Raw genomic sequence first — 17,402 nt, 5'->3', positions numbered from 1 at the left:
ATGGCATATGTAAGCGTTTTTTAGGCTCTGGCTTTCTTAGGAAATGTGGCTTTAGCAGATGGAAATCATAGTACTTTAAGTGTGCTTGCCTGCCTCAGACCATGTGTGGACCTTTGAGGAGCATATTGAGCTCAACTAAATGCATCACGTTATGAGGTCATCCCTGATAACACTGTAACTTCTCAGAACGTAGCTGGTATTAAAGACTTGCATAGTTGGGCATTGTTCCAAGCTTGTAACATTGTTTCAGTATGATTCCTTGCCCTCAAATTCATGTGTTCCTTTGGTTATAAGAGAATGGTGCATGGAAGGAAGGGGGTCTCACTTGCTTCAAAGTCTCGTACTGTCATTGGTTTGTTTTGTGTTCTGTTGCTTGCTTTTTACGAAATGAGTAACTAATACATTGTTCACCAATCCACCAGAATAATAAGTGGTCATTTTTCCTTGACAATACACTTACTCCATGAGCAGTACAGCTCAAATGCTGCTGGTTAGGTTGGTCACACAATTCTACACCTTCTGATATATCTAAGCAGAGGCGTTGCTAGGGGTGGTTTTAGGGGGATATAGCCCCGGGTCTTTTGGTTGGAGTCCTGGATAGAATCTCAGGGGCTTAAACCAAAATGCTACCTAGCCCCGAGTCCCAACAGTAGCGATCTTAGTATAGCCCCAGATCTTTTCCAGAGCTAGCAACACCCCTGTATCTAAGCAATACTTAATATTAAAATAAGCTTGTTATCTCTGCTTCTTTCAATCTGGTAAACCCCTTTTGCTGTTCTGGATGCTAATCAATCCAGATTCTCCAAATGCTATGTTTAAAATGTGTGACGTTTTATATTTCCTTTAAATTGATCATCACTGCAAATTTATATTATTTCTCACCTGCAACACAGAGGACATTTATTCCTAATGAAGAAGGGTATTTTTACAAAATGAGGAGGGGTTTCAAACTGCAATAGATTAACTCATTTCACCACTGTACTCCATGGGGAATTTGAGATTATCCCAATCAGTTTGAAGTGGGAATATTTGAGGTGTTGTTTACTGTTCACTACCTTTGGAAAATGCATGGAAAGACTTTTTTTTTTTTTTTTTTTTTATTGTTTTAACCTATTGGTTTTAACAAAAGAAGCTTCACTTATGCTTTGTGTTTTGCTTTATGTTTTGTACTTGTACTTGGGACACCACTTTCGATGAATCATGCAAGTCCAAACCGGGCTTTGCCCCGGCTGTAGTTTCTCTTGTACTACTTTCAATGGCCGCTGCCGTCTGGAGGGTTGATTTTCTTTAACACTACCTCCAAGACTTTTTGACGTTTATGAGATTTCTGCTTGAGCGAAAAAGATCATTCCTGTGTATCCCCAAAAGTTAACCTGTTTCGTGCTTATGCACAGGAGTGGAAGAAAACCCACTGACAAACTGTAGTCCAATGTTTAGCTAAATGATTGACTGTATTGGGAGCTTGTTGGTTTTGCTGCATTTGTTTGCCACTTGCTAAATGAAGGTGAAGAATTGTATCAATAAAAAATGGAACAGAATGCGTTTCTTTCTCATTGTACTCACCATGTAGAATATTGCTCCAACAGTAAAATAAAATGTATTTCACAATGTATAGATGTTGGTATATCTCAGCTATTGGATGCTGTTTATGTGCTCACTCAAAAGGAAACCATTGAACTCTCTGGAACTTTTGTGAATGTTTCAGATACATGTGGCGTTTCATTTATCAACTTTGTAGATGCCAATTGGTTCTTATATTTGAGAACTCATCTCCTTCAGAAATCAAATAACTATTTTCTTTATTTACAGGCATTCAGAGGACGCTGTCCACATTTCAATCCTACGGTATCCCGCAGTAAGTTATTGTTCGTTTCTGTATTATGTTATAACTCTATCCCCAAAACTTAAAAATGTTTCTCAGACACCAGGTCATGGTCCGAGAAGGTCTGCACATATTGCACAATTGACCTCAGTCTTTAAAACACAAATGCCGTTAGAATGTTTGGGAAGAAAGTGCACACATACAGATGAGTTCCACTGTAAAATCATGTATACGTACAACACCTGTCATCTTAATACTTAAAGTTTATAAGGATTTTTCGGCCCTGATATGGGATACAATGTCATACTGAAGTACCTCACTACCTGGGTGAAGCGCCCCTTCTGTTTTATTTTTTTTAAGATTCTAAGGTTTTGCTGTGATAAAGTAGACGTGGGAAACAGTTCTCACTCCTCAATCTGTGAAGGATTGTTTTCGCCAACACAGACCTGTTTAAAGTTATGCACCACATTCACATGTATCTTGGCCAGGGTCTATTCATGGCTCACTTCTCCCCCACACTCTGCACCTCTTCTCTCAGTAATCTAATCTCATCCTACTACCTATTCCCCCATGCCATCCAAATCTTCCTCTCCTTCCATTGCTTCACCCCAGCACTATCCTGTGATTCCAGGTGTCTTTCGGCTATCCTAAACGAGATGGCTTTTTGATGCCCAATGCCAACTCTTATAAAACCAACATAATCTAGCTCCTCCCTCCTAATGCCTCAGCCTTCCTCTTATCATCACTATTCTCTCCACACGACCTCTTAACCCCATCGACCAAAACTGTTCTCTTTGACAGGTTAGTAAAGCTTCAGCAATGACACTCTCCTACTTTGCAACGCACACGCTGTGCCCCTTCCTCACTTCTCTCCTACCTCTGCCCACAGCCTTCACATGGGAGGAGTCCTGGTGTTACACCAGTCCATCTTCATATTTCTCCTGAACTCATGGGCTCCTCTACCCCAGTTTAGCGAAACCTGCCTCGTATTACTCCTGACCTTGGAATTTCCAATGTCAAACCATACTCAATCTGTCAGTTCCCCGACATCCCAGTATTGCCCTCTGCTTCTGCTTCTTAATCCTTCTTGTGCCACCATTGTGCCCAATCACCCTATTTATACGCCAATAAAAATGGATACAGGAAATATTGGGCAAACTTGGCACAGCACTTCTATCTTTGCCTTTAATATTGAACACGCTATAGCAACCTATCCTTGGCCTTGTTTTATGTAACAAACATGATTGGTAGGTTTTCTGTAAGGTTTTAAATTGTATAATGTGCCAACTGTCTGTGCACTATATCAGTGACTGTAATAAGTCACCAGCAGAAAATAAGAAACTTGGATAAAAGTGCAACTATTTAGACCTTGGCCCGTTGTTTGCTCCCTCTTCCCCTCGCGGGACCCGGTAAGCACGCCTGGTTTGACCAGGTGTTACTTCCTGGGTCCCGCGAGGGGACCTCGTAATGAGGCGGTACGGAGTAAACAGCGGCGGCACCTTTTACGGCGCCGTTTACCCCGTACCGCCAGGGTCGTAATGAGGCCCCATGTCCCAGCAGCTTCCCTGAAAAGATGAATTTCAACAATTGCATCAGAAATCACTGACTCCATCAATACTTCTTTGTCAATGGGTATAGTTCTGGATCTACTCAAACATTATTAGTCATCTACTCACAAAACCAACAGCAGACCACATGGCACTGGAAACATGTTCAGCCTCTATACAACTTCCCTTTTGCCAGTAGGATCATGGAAAGGGAAGTAACTCGACAACTACACAGTAAATGGACCTCTACTGCCTCATAGTGGATCACCACTCAGGTTTCAGATGTGGAATGGGTACAGGGATTGCCCTGCCAGATATCAGAGAAAACCTCTCACAACACTTTAAGAAGAACTGCAGGGGGCCCTGGTTCCCCTGGACCTATCAGCCGCTTACTGTACCATTGACTATAGGATGCTCTTTAAAGGATTCAGAGAATGGGTGTGGTAGCAGGAACTGCCTTAGGCTGTGTCCAAACCTTCTTCAACAATCAAAGACAACATTCCCAGATGGGCCCAGGGGTATCATCACCTTACAAGATTTCATGTGATATACGTCAGGGATCCACACTAATATTCAATGTTTTCATGTGCTCTCTGGCACAGGGTTCACGTGTTATGGTTTACTATGTTTTACTTGTGTGTACTTTACTTGTGCGCTGTTCCTCATTGTGCTTTTGGTTGATTTCTTTTTTTAGTGAGGGTCTTCCCCCAAGCACTCTATCCATCCCACAACTCCACCCAGTCACCCCCACCACCCATCTCCCCCACACCTCTCCAAAACATGAACATATGTAAAAATAATTCGACAAAAAGCATATTGAGAATAAGTGCATTCATAAAAAGCACACGAGTAAAACATACTCGACAATAACACCTGCTATATAGCAGAGATCCTCAGACTGCACCTGATCCTCATGCAAATGTACGCAGATGATGCACAAATCCTCTACCATTTAAATAATACCCATGGGTCGAAAAATGTCATGATAGACACTCTAGAGTTGATTTACAACTTCATGGAAACAATACTGATATCTTCCTTTTGCGAAAGACTCCAACAGACTCACACTCATTCAAAAGGCCTACTAGTCGTGGATGCCCGGTGCCGCAGCTCAAAATCTGGGGGTGCTATTCAACACAGATCTTTTTTTTCGCCCCAGATCAATGCAGTATTTTATAGTACAAACTTCCAGCTGTGCACGCTTAGAAAAATCCCCTTGCGCTTTGAAACTGAAGACAGTGGAGCTGGCTAGCCACTTTAGCACCTGTCAGAGGGATTATTAAAGAATATGCTTTGAACCCCAGACTGACATGGTGGCAAAGATCCTTAAGACTCCGTACCAGAAAAAAAGCATACGAGTTGAATATTACCATGGGCTGGTCCATACAGACTGTTCCAACAAAGTATTAAAACTTCCAAACTATAACTAAACATCCTATAAACATTGCTTTATCAAATGATACCGGATTAGGAAACCTGAGGCAAATCCGATGCTCTATGCAACACTTAGCCATGGAAGTCTCGCTTCCTTCTAGCTGAACCACCTCTAATGCCTGATCCAGCATGAAATAACACAATGATCAACCCCAGGGCCTCCAAACAGCCATTAACTACTGGTTGCCATGATGGTAAAGGTAGGTGGAAAAGGAGCTCGTTTTGAGCTGGGCAGTTCTAAGGAACTACCTCCCAGGATCACACAATTAGGTGTATGGTAGGACACTGGATATACAGTCCTTCCACTCTGCCAACCTTCATACTCTAAGCTACAGCTTCCAGGTGTGCTTGTGGTGATATAAAGTGTCACAGTAAGACTACTAACGATGCAATGCCATGAAGCCACTGGGTATCAAGGAGACACACATAGCAGATTGAGAAGTTTCAATGGGATTCATTTCTAGTAACACAAAGTAAATGTATCCACTGAAAGAAAATATCCGGATGACTTCCTCTTTGAAAACCAACAACCCAATTAAAAAGAGAGTTCCTTCTAGTTTAACAGTCCCCTTGAGGCCTTTGGGTGATCTGGAGTGTTATAAGAATTAAAGTAAAGTAAAGTAAGATCCAAGGAAATTGCAAACGTGCCATCAGAAGCGAAAAGGCGCCGAAGGACCGTGGAAGTGGCTGGTTGAAACGTTTGGACGCTCCCATAAGAAATAGCAGCGACCAGGAAGTCCTTTCCAAGTGTCTCCGGCGTCTAGTGCGAAACTGGCCCTAAATTTGACCAAGAAAGATCTGGTAATGGCATCCTGGAACACCAGAGGTTTTAATCACTTGACTCGCCCGAGCGACATAAATTTAGGAAGTTTTGACATCTTATGTCTACAGGAAACATGGTTAGTAGATTGTCCAACATTAGACGGATTTACAATTGAAATCTCGCCAGCTTGCAGATCGCTATTGGGTAGACCATCTGCGGGCCTATTAACAGCTATTCGCATTGGCTCAGGCATTACACCAAAGACCAAAATCATGGAAGCCTATGGTATGCTTGGTACCCTTACCTCATGGCAGCGCTATGATCCCGAATCAGCTAAATGGATTACAACAGACCTTGCAATTATAAATCTATATTGGAACCCGGAGAGAACAACAATAAAACATTTCTGTGATAAAGTAGCGGAAGTTATTGATATCATCTTCGCAGACGGTAACATCGAGAACCTCATAATTTGCGGAGATTTAAATGCTAAGTGCAAAACTGAAGTAACATCTGAAAAAGCATTACAGACTTACTCTTCTGCTGATAAAAGAGGGTGTGCATGGTCTAAGTTGATGAAATCAAGAAATCTCTTTAATGCTGCTACATTAAAAGATCAGGGATCCCAGATCCCAACGTGGGAAAGAGATAATTCTTCCGCTACCTTAGATTACATTTATGTAACTGAAAGTTTGATCCCCCACGTTTCATCGTTCAGAGTTGTGAAAACTTTAGAAAGTGATCACAATTTGTTAGAGTTAACTTGGAGATCAACGGTTCCGGAAAGCTCTATATATACAGCGGAAGTAGAGTCAAATAAACAACAATCCAGATTGCGCCTTACGGCAGAAAATATAGGAACTATAAAGGACAGGCTGAGTACGGATTGTCAACGCAGTACAATGAGCTCTATTGCTAAAAGGCCAGATTACATTCCTCTATTGCTTCCTTACAGGGTGGCCTTTTCAGGAGGTAAGGGAAGAAAATCTGTACATAACCACACCTATGATCGGTTGGTGGTTATAAAGAGGCGTGAAGTAAGGAATTTGAAGAACTTGGCTGTAAGGCACCAAACAGCTGAGGCATGGGCTGATTATTATGAGGGCACATCCCACTACAAATCATGGATAAAACATCATGTGGCGAGTTTGTACCAGAAGGACGCTGAAGCGATGCAAAGGTCTCTTGCATCAAAAAACACAAGAGATTTTGGGAACTTATTAAAAGCTACCAACGGTCGAAGTGCTCCCTCTATAGCAAATGCAGTCTCGGAATAAAATTGGTTAGTGCACTTAACTGCACTTTTTCAACTACCTTCAACGACTGTAGATAGAAAAACTCAGTCCTCAGGTGATGATTGGATCCCGCTGACAAATATGGAGGATATACTGAGAGTAATATCACAACTAAAAATCTCAAGAGCCCCAGGCCCTGACGGATTGTCCAATATTGACATTAAAAAACATCCGGATGAATGGGCCGCAGTATTAAGGGAAATATTCATTCACTGTCATAAAATAAAACAAATTCCAGTATCTTGGACAGAAGCAGTGGTGGTACCAATTTATAAAAAAGGCCCTAAAGAAAATCCATCTAACTATAGGCCTATCGCACTATTGGACATCCTGGGGAAAATATTTGCGACTCTATTATTAACCCACTTTTAGAAGTGGGTTAAGATTTCCCCAGCGGCCGACCACTTTCAGACGGGATTTCAGAAGGGTACAGGGACGATAATCAACATCTTTATCTTAAATATCATTAAAGCAAGGGTGAAATCTGGTTCTCCTAAAGTCCATCTGGCTCTGGTGGAAGGCCTGTCAAAGGCCTTTGCTACCGTGGATCGTGAGAAACTGTGGGCCAAACTGAGAGCCTGGAATTGTCCGGCCCCAATTTTGGATCCAATTATGGCTTTACATACTCAAACATCAATGCGGGTCCAATTAAGTCAGCAAGGCCATTTATCACATAAAATCCCTACAAATCGTGGGGTTAAGCAAGGCTGCCCTTTAGCACTGGCTCTATTCATCGCCTTTATAGGCGATTTTCAGTATACTGAGGGAAAAATTCGCTCATTTCCACCAAAAGTGGGATTGTCACAAGTGTCCAGACTATGGTATGCGGATGACCTAATTTTGATGGACCAGACAAAAATTGGTCTCCAGCGGCAATTATCAAACCTTTATGCCTACATGAGTAAAAATAATTTAGAAATTAATGTTCAGAAAACCAAAATCTTGATTTTTACCAAATCGTCAACTAACCGAAAAACATCATCGGTTTGGTTTTTGGAAAACAGAAAATTGGAAGTGGTTAATGAATATAAATGTCTTGGGGTATGGATAGACAACTCCCTGAAAGAAAATACCACTATGTAAGCTCTGTGGGACAAAGCCAGAAACCTGACAGCTCAATTAAAAGCTGTAGACAGAAAGTTTGGAAAATTTTCATGGACACCGGCTTTGAATTTCTAGAAGGCAAAAATAGTGCCGGCTTTAACGTACGGAATGTGTGCAAACCTAAGCCTGCCAGAAGAATTATGGCAAAGATTGGAAGGCTTTGTATGGAAGTCGGTATTGGGCCTCCCAAAATCAGCACCGATGGCGGCGATTCGACGAGACCTCGGCCTTACGTCCCTTGCAGCATCAGTGGAGCATGGTGCTCTCCAACTTTTCAGAAAAATTGTATCCCCAAATGCCCTCCCAATCTTTCGAGTGGTAGCAGACGAAATTCAAAGAGGTGGGTGTAAGCCTCTAGCTGCCTGGGTCAGGAAACGGAAAGATAAATTGGAAGAGATAACCTGCACGGAAGAACTCCTGATTGCTAACCCAAGCAGAGTAAAAGAAAAATGATTGCAGCAAGATTGGATCTGGACAAACGAAAACATTTCGTCATATAAACTGTTGAAAGACCTTCCACCTGGCCACAACAAACCAAAAATTCCACTGAAATACTGTGAATAATTTCCTGAAAAAGCTTTAAGAAAAATGTTCCTGCGAGCTCGGCTAAACACTCTTCATACAAGGGAAATTTTATATTTTAGATCAAAATCCCTTACAGCCTCATGCCGACTATGTGAAAATCCTGACCAATTGGAAACTGTCAGACACCTTTTGACGTCTTGTCCAGCGATGTCTTTAGAAAGAGTGACGTACTTGACACCGCTATTATCCCATTCATCGGCATTAGCTGAAGAGGTGGGCTGGTGTCGGCTCATTTCTGGCGATTCTGCCAGATGGTCGAGGGCTGCCGCAAAACTACTAGACATTGCTTTAAAAAAGGCAAACCTGGAAAACTACTTGACAGGCGAAACGAGTACAGTCCAGTCGGATGATGACAGGGCAAAACCCGCCCACTGAATGACTTTTGACTTTTGAAAGAAAGAAAGAAATGGAGAGCGGTGTGTCAAGTCGTCTCTTAAAAAAAAACTGTTCTTAAAAACTGTTCATGAAAAGAATTTTAAAAGACTGTTTTTGTAAAAAATCTTTTTGATTAAATGCAAATAATAAAAAAAAAAAGTTAAGTAAAGTAAAAGTAAAGTCTCAGCAGTTCAGGCCCCCATGCAACACGCCTTCTGACGTTTTAGTAACTCACAGTCTGGGTTGGTTTACGTGCACTTGCTTTCCAACATGCCCTGGTCTTCTGCCTCACTTTCTCCTTAGGACATTTGTCCAGAGTTTGCACACTGCATATATCCAGATCCGTGGTGTATTTAGGGGTCCCAAAGCTTAGGTCCCAAAGTTTCCTGATGACCTTTGGTTGTTGGTCTGGATTGGACTCTTAACGTAGGCTTTCCCTCACTGACACCTGGCTTCCCCTTCTGGGTACTCTCTTTGTACTTCTTCCATGCCCTCATTCCTTGGAACCCCTCATGTATCCCTCTCTCTCTACTCTCTTATAATGTTGCTCCTCACACTGAACACCTCGTTCCTCCTTGTCACCTTTCCACTTGTTTGTATCTTCTCCCAGCCACACTGGTCCACCAGACATATAATGTAGCAGGATTAGCTTCCCTCTCTGACTCAGCCTGACCTAGCTGCTTGTACCTCCTCCTCCTACCCTTTGTGACTCTCTTGCCTCCTGATCTGTCAGCTCTTCCTTTGGCTGACATCTCCTCAATCCTGCTTCTTCTTATTACCACCACCTCCTTTTTGCTATCTCACCACCTTCTCCTGTTCTCTCACCACATTCTCCTCCTGTTCTGTCACCACCCTCTTCTGCCCTCTAACCATCTACGCTTGTTCTCACACCACTCCTGTCCCATTTATTTCTACTTCCACCTTCACCAATTGTTTCTCAGCTTCTCTGTAAACTCTCCTGCAAGCCGTAATTCCTCCCTTCTTCACGTCTCCTTCTCTCCACCTTGGCTCCCTGTACAATGCCCCACACTTGTCTGCCAATGTTTCCCAGCTCCCAGGCCTTCTGTTGCTCTGTATCCTAAAGGTGTGGGGGATGATTGACTACAGGATTCAATTGACCATTTGGAATTCCGCTTGAATTGTATGCTCCTCCAATTCCTTATGCGTCCCCCAGCCTGAGCCTATATATGGGACTAGGGCTATCATTGTTTTTACTATCCTGCATGCTGTTGTCAGTTCCCTTGTGTGGAATGAGGTGCTTCATGAGTCTTTGGAGTTTTTGAGTCCCAAATTTTGGGAGCATGTTATCTCATGGGGTGGACAGCAAACTTCAGTCAGGTGAGTTTTTGGTTGCATATTCTCTCATTGCAGGGTATGTTTGTCTGCAGAGGGGTTTCATTGATCTCCCCTGAGCTCGGGATCTGGGCTATATACCCTCATGTGTCTCAAAGAGGCCATGCACGTTGTTGGCACCCTAACAAGTCCTTATCATGCTCCTGGGAAAGGGATGTGTCAGCTAGGGGATTCTCCTCACACTGCTTCCAGGCTCTTCATCACTTAGCAGGTGGTGGTTCTGTGTCCCAGTGGCGACCCAACCCTCTATGCATCAGCCCAATCAGGGCATTTCATCACAGTACATTTGCACACAAGAAGGGGTTGTGGAAAACTATTGGTTCTATGGGATATTTCCGCATTTTAAAGGCTAAATACAAAAAAGACCGATTTAGTTTGGCCATTTTTGTGTGGCCTTTAAAATGCTGAAATATCACTCATTCGCCATGCTCTGGCCCCTCAGAAGCCGATCCCGTCCCCACCTCCACCCTCTCCCGTTGTTTTCCCGGTTAATCGGGGTGTTTAACCCCCCAAATCCACTATTTTCCTCACCCACCACCCCTTCCCAGCCCCCCCCACACACACACACACACACACACAATACATTAAATGCACTTACCTCCCTCGACGCTCCTCTCCTCTCCTGCCCGCGCTTGTCAGCCCCTGCACGCACTTGTGTGTGGCAGGGGCATGACAGTTCAATCTAGAAAGGCTGCTCTATGCAGTCACAGAGTGATCTTTCTAAATCAATCTTTTTTTTCGATTAAAGAAAAACTATTTTTTCACTTGATACCCAATTATTGTATTAGAGGTAATTTCCCAACTCCGCCGCTATCCTCAGAGTTACCACCCCTAACCATACTTGACTGACACATTTTAAATATGCGTCACCTTCTTATTCCCAGCAGCACCCTCATCATGGGCTACCATTGTACATCTGAGTGTGTTTCTCAATCTTCTGCAAGCCTAACATTGGTTTTAAAGGCAGACCTCCAGAGTTCCATTTTGCCTCCTTGGCAGAATGAAACACTGGTCTGGCAGTTTATCTTTTAAAAACTCTAGATCAACAGAAAAGATGCACACCATTTAACAAGAACTGATAGTTTCTTTATATTATACTTCATTGATTTTCCATTTATCATGCTGTACGTCTGTTGTTGTTTTCCTATTTAGACTTGCACCTCTTTTGTGTGTGGTTCAGACAAAAGATGCCTTGAAGGTTATCTTAGAGAATCGTGAAGCAAAATACTGCATGAGCCTTATTAACGAGTTTGAAGAATTGGCAAGCAAGCAATTGGATAGGCCAGTCGATCTCAAGCAAACCTTTCAATGGCTGCGCTCTGCGGGAAACGTTCAGTGTGTGGTAACTTGTCAGATCGGGACAGATCATTACTAACAATGACTGCATTCACAATAGTAATGTTCTGCCAGATGTACCATCTTTGGTGAAATGATCTGCAGGAGCCAAGAGGTCCTTGTTTCGAACATCTGCCAGTATATCCACCCCTGATGGTAATTGTATCATCTTCCCCTGGAACCGTGTGTGAAAATCTAAATGGACTTGCTATATTCAATGCGTTTGGGGAAAGATTTCTAGGTGTGTGTTTTGTTTTTGCAGGGGCCCAAATCATCTTTTCTCACAGCGGAAAAGAGAGCCAGGCTGAAATGCAATCCTGTTAAAGTACGCTTTGCTGAAGAAATCATTGTGAATGGCCATGCACAGGTCAGTGCCCACTTTTATTGAATTGTTTTTTAATACTGTGTCTTTGTTTAGTGCTATCAGTGAGCGCAATACCACATAAAGTGGAATTTAGTGGAGTGCATATTTAATTTGAGGCAAGTCTGTCTTCTTTTTCTAATACTACACAGAGCCCTGTTCTGCTGCCCATGGAGATTTGAAACCTATAGTGGACCCATCAGCCGCTATATGCCTATTCCCCACTATATACGGGAAGTATTCATTATATTCCCTTCATGCTTCTCAAGATGGCCTTTCAGCTTCAAAGACTGAGTGGACAGGTATATGGGGGCTACAGGAGATGGGAAATATAACCACTAGTAGAAGAGTACCCTCTATGCCTATGAGGATGCCTCGGAAAATGAGGCATATGTTAACGTCTGCCATTGGTGTGGTTTTTCTGGATGGTCTGTCATAATTTCGAAAAAAAAATGTCGAAAGACAAAAATGTCGAAAAAATAATATCGAAAAGAAAAAAGTCAAATTCTCTTTGTTTTTATTATATATTTATTTTGGGGTCCGGGAATAAAAAAAATGGGTAAAACAAAAAAAATGTAAAAAAGGAGGGTTGGGAGGGACCCCCCATTTCGAATAAAAAACATAATAAAAAAAATGTGACTTTTTTTCGATATTATTTTTTCGAAAAAATGACTCGAGATTTTTGTATTCGAAAAAATGACTATAAACTGTTTTTCTGGGCTGGATCCTTGTCCAAAAGTGCAATAGCACCACAGCCGAGCTATCCGTCAGACCAACGTCTGGTGCTCGGTTGGATGGTGCCTTGGATGCAAGTTGCTTGAATATGGGGAGTTACACGTTTAAGGATCAGCTGGTAGGGCACTCAATTATTACTGTGAGCTTGGCACTGTGGCTAAATTACATTGACATAGGCAGTAGTTGAGTGACATATGAGATGACTGGTGCATTATGGGTTCTGACTCTGATATTGACTTCCTTGCTCGTTACCATTTGTTTTGGCAATGCCCATTCAACAGAGTATATGACCTGAGTGCCGCTGTGAGGATTTGAGTTATCTAGGTGTACCTTTGGGTTGCCAGTGGGATGAGGAGTGATGCTTTAAGGATGCTTTCCACATGATGCTGGAGTCCAGATCTATGCATTGAGCCATGTGGTCAGCGGTACCTAATATGGGTGTAAAGGACAGCTGCAAAAGAGCAAAGAAAGAGAGTTATTGAGCCTAGCGAGTGTAACTGATGGGCACAATGCAACACTGTATGTTATGTCTGCCTTGGTTCCATGTGTTTATAACGAATCCCATACATCGACAACATATTATAACGAATACTATACAATGAAAACATACTTACCGAAATGCATTTGAAAACATGAGAGGAGTTCTTATAACGAAACGTGCATAACAAAATCAATATGTATCGATAGTGAACAATGAACTCTGAGAAAAGGACCCTAGCACTAACAGTTCATTGCGAGTCAAACACTGCGGTGGCTAGATTGAAGAGAGTAATGGAAGAAAAACAAAACAAATGCAAAACACACTATTTCAACTGCTCAGGTAAGAATTATAACGTGCAAGTAAGGGAAACATTAGTGATTCGAACATATAACAGTGACAGAGCATTTTCTTAATTGACATTTCAGTTAGTAAAACATGGTTTTGCATTTATTTTAGAATTTGACATAATGAGTGACTGCCTGGAATGAATATTTTGAATCAAAAAAAGGGAAAAAACAATTGATTATGAAAGGTTTTATAACGAACAAAGAAAAGAAAAAAACATTAAAATATATTGGAAATATGCCTAATACTTCGTACACAATTGCAGAGGAAGAGTAGTTACACAGGGGACACGATACTTAATGAGGGAACCCACAACCACATGCCCGACAGCACAAAGGTACAGATTTTTTAAAAATATCGGAAATGAAGGTTTTTGTAGATTCAAATGAAAACGAGCCCAGTTGTTCAATAATAAAAAGGGTATGCAACGATTTACTGTTCCACGTGGCAGGACAAATGCCTAATGTCAAATTACTCCAAAGGTAGTTCGCGTAAACACAGACAAAAAAAGCACATTTTCCACCAGCTCCACAAAGATTTCATGATGTGAAAATTCCACCGGAATTGTTGGTAACTTCGAAAAATGAGAACTTTTTACTGTTTGATAATGAAAAAAAGGAAAAAAGATTGCTAATTTTCAGAACGACTAAAAATGTTGAATATTTGAAATATGCTAAACAATGGCAAGTATACACAACTTTCAAGGTCTGCCCAAAACCATTCTCACAATTTTACAGTGTGCACTGTGTAGTACAGGACACTTTACTACTGTTAATATTCGCACTAATGCCTCCTAAATCCGAAGAAAGTTACAAGAAAATATATAGGTTTATATGAGAAAACATTTCCCCAAATGAGCCAGAAATAATTATTTTAGATTTTGAAATACAACAAATCAAGGCTATAACAGAATTCTTTCTGAAGAGTAAAATGCAAGGTTGTTTTTTTCACTTCACGCAATCATTATGGCGTAACATACAGGCAAATGGAATGCAAAATAAATATACTGAAGATTTAAAGTTTCAATTCAACATAAAATGACTGTTCGCTTTAGCTTTTGTACCAGAGAATCACGTAGAAGAATATTATAAACTTTTGACATAAACTGACTTTTATAAGGCAAATGAACAATTTTTAGAACCAATTTTGGACTATTTTGATTCAACATGGATCGGACAATTAACAAGAAGTGAGACGAGACGAACACCACGTTTCGGAAAAAAATCTGTGGAATTGATGTTACACAGCAGTCATAGTTGAAAATGCTAAAACTAATAACAAATTAGAAGGATAGCACAATGGCATCAAACAGTCATTCAAAACTTGCAATCTGACTTTATGGTGCGTTTTGCAACAACTCAAAAAGGAAAAATCATATCAAGAACTGCAGATTGCACAATGTATATCAAGAGAAAAAACTACAGTGCAAAGAATAAATATCGGAACAACCAGCAACGACAAAAAGAATGTGTACTTGCATTTGATAAGCAAGAAAAAATACCATATCTGAACAGTATTGCATTTAATATTTATTGAAAAAAGGAAAATTCACTTACCATCACAAACACCAAAACTACAAACACCAAATATCCATAAGAAACAGATACTGCAAGTAAATCCAAATGGGAAAAAGCAATCCAATAAGGAAAAAAATACAAATAATTCATAGTCCAAAAACACGAAAAGAAAGTGCAAAAATACAAACAAAAATCCAAAAAAGAATCCTGGAAATCCACAGAAAGCAAAAATCTGTTAGTTGAAAAAATAAATGTTCATATAAATAATAAAAACAGGAAAAAAGCAAAAAACAAAAGAAACTCCACTGATGCACTCCATCCATGGCAACGCTCGAAATCCAAAATGACTGCGAGGGTTCCTAATGTGAAAAATGAACTATAGAGCGACACCTACTGGTCAAATCAAAGATAGCATTTTACACAAAAGTTAATGCATTTATTTAAAATGTTATAAGTATTAAATATAAAATAGTCATTATTTATTTAAATTAAAACTTATAAATTATTTTAAATGTTAAATGTATTCTTCATTCAATTATTCAACCGAAAAACTATTCTTTATATGCTTTATTCATTATTAAATATTAGATGAAACATGTTTCGATATAAAATGAGTCTTTATGAAGACTGTATACCTCTGCCTTGACATGTGGAAGACACTGTAGCAGATTAGGCTATGCAAAGGGGAGCAAGGGAAAAGTTAGATGAAGTGGGCTTGGGAATGTCATACAACTGGATGCAAATTGCAGGCGCTGCCTTATATCATGTCCATATGGTAAGTATAGAGGACAATATAGCAGGGGCATTGTAGCAATGCATTATGTCCTATGTCAAATGGGGAGCCAGTCACAAGATTGTTGAAGCGTGTTCAGGGATCCTATGAAAATGGTTGTAATTGTGGGATCTCCCATTCAACAATATTGCAGCTGTAGGTCATCGTGTAGCGGAAGCAGCGATAGCAGAGAGTTATGTGCTGTGGCAAACGGTAACTATAGCAGTAACACAATAACGGTGAATTACAGTATTACATAACATTCAAAAACTTTCAATTTGCCCATATTCAGCTCTGGGCTTAAAATAGGTATGCAATGACATGGACTGGAGGATAGTTCAGGGGCAACGTGTTTTTCTTGGAAGCAAGACACAGCTGAGCAACACAGGTTTGAATCCCGATCCCACGCTTAAATAATGGAAAGAGATGTAGAGTGACTGGTAGAGCTGAGAATACATCACTGAATTAGAATCGTGCATTTGCATGCCATCCCTCCCAAACAGCATACCCATCTATCTTGGGTGAGGCCCAATCCAGGCTTTTAATTCTCATGAACCCCTAACTCACCCACTACGAAAGGTGTTGCATCTTTCCATTATCAGGTCGCTTGTCCAGTTTTTGAGCACAGGGCTCTTCTTGTGTGATATCAGGATATCACAGATCTTTCTGTGCCAGACAAATGGCAAGTCCACAAATGCCACCACTCGTTTACAACTGCTTATCAGGTATTAATCTCAGCTGACATACCAGCTGGGAGATGTCCCCAACTACACCATCATTTTCCAGATCAGTGCATCAATGTTCCCATGCAACTGCTGTATTTCAGCAGTTGCATAGGAATAGGTGCATGGCAGACCCAAGCCGTTTTGGGTTGAGAGGATAGCTCAGGGCCAACGCTTTTCTCTTGGAAGTAAGACAACACATAGCAACACAGGTTTGAATCCCGATCCCACGCTTAGAAACTGGTCTCTGGTATTAAGCATGTTATAAAAGAACAATTATAATAATTTGGTATATGTGTGCTCAAAACTGCATCTATGACACAACTCAACAATAAAGGGGTTCACTTGATGCAGTGTTGCTGGGGTAGAGATATGCATTATGAAGATAATTATATGGTGGCAGTTTTATCCTAAGTCTTGAAACAAACATGATCACTCTGCCTCCCCGAGCACGGACCATAATTTAGATTCTTACCTCCCTTTTGTCCCTCAACCTTGTCAGGTCACTACCCATTGAGTGACCCATAGCTTTCTATAAACGTGATACGATCTTACCCCTGTTTTTATATCTTCAGTTGCTAAATAGCGATTGGTGTTTATGATATTTCGTCAAAGCACACCTATTTTTCCTTTGATTTTCTGACTATTCTGTCATAATGAGCGAGGTGAGCAGATTTTTTCAAAAGGCATAAGCATATCCCGTCATATGGATCCTCAAAATACCAGCTTCTAGTTTGCCTGTAAATAAAAAGTTATGATGTAACCTGTTCACTTTGGCTTTTCCACTGGAGCCGCGCTTTATGCCATTCACTGCATCACAAACTGCAGATGCAGCAAACCCTAACATTTCAATGTC

General features: G+C 41.0%; 1 protein-coding gene across 2 annotated transcripts in view; it reads left to right on the top strand.

Moving 5' to 3' along the window:
* The window catches only part of FRMPD1 (FERM and PDZ domain containing 1), a 1,388,071-nt gene that overhangs the window by 626,885 nt on the left and 743,784 nt on the right, over positions 1 to 17,402 (top strand). For both annotated transcript variants that reach the window (XM_069630382.1, XM_069630381.1), the window contains exons 5-6: positions 1,810 to 1,855; positions 11,876 to 11,980. In XM_069630382.1, coding sequence (XP_069486483.1) covers positions 1,810 to 1,855; positions 11,876 to 11,980 — 151 coding nt within the window. The remainder of the gene's footprint in view (positions 1 to 1,809; positions 1,856 to 11,875; positions 11,981 to 17,402) is intronic.

This window comes from Ambystoma mexicanum, chromosome 6q (genome assembly GCF_040938575.1).
Source record: "Ambystoma mexicanum isolate Mex_15411 chromosome 6q, UKY_AmexF1_1, whole genome shotgun sequence".
Classification (NCBI taxonomy): Eukaryota; Metazoa; Chordata; class Amphibia; order Caudata; family Ambystomatidae; genus Ambystoma; species Ambystoma mexicanum.
This window is presented reverse-complemented; position numbering and strand designations above follow the sequence as displayed.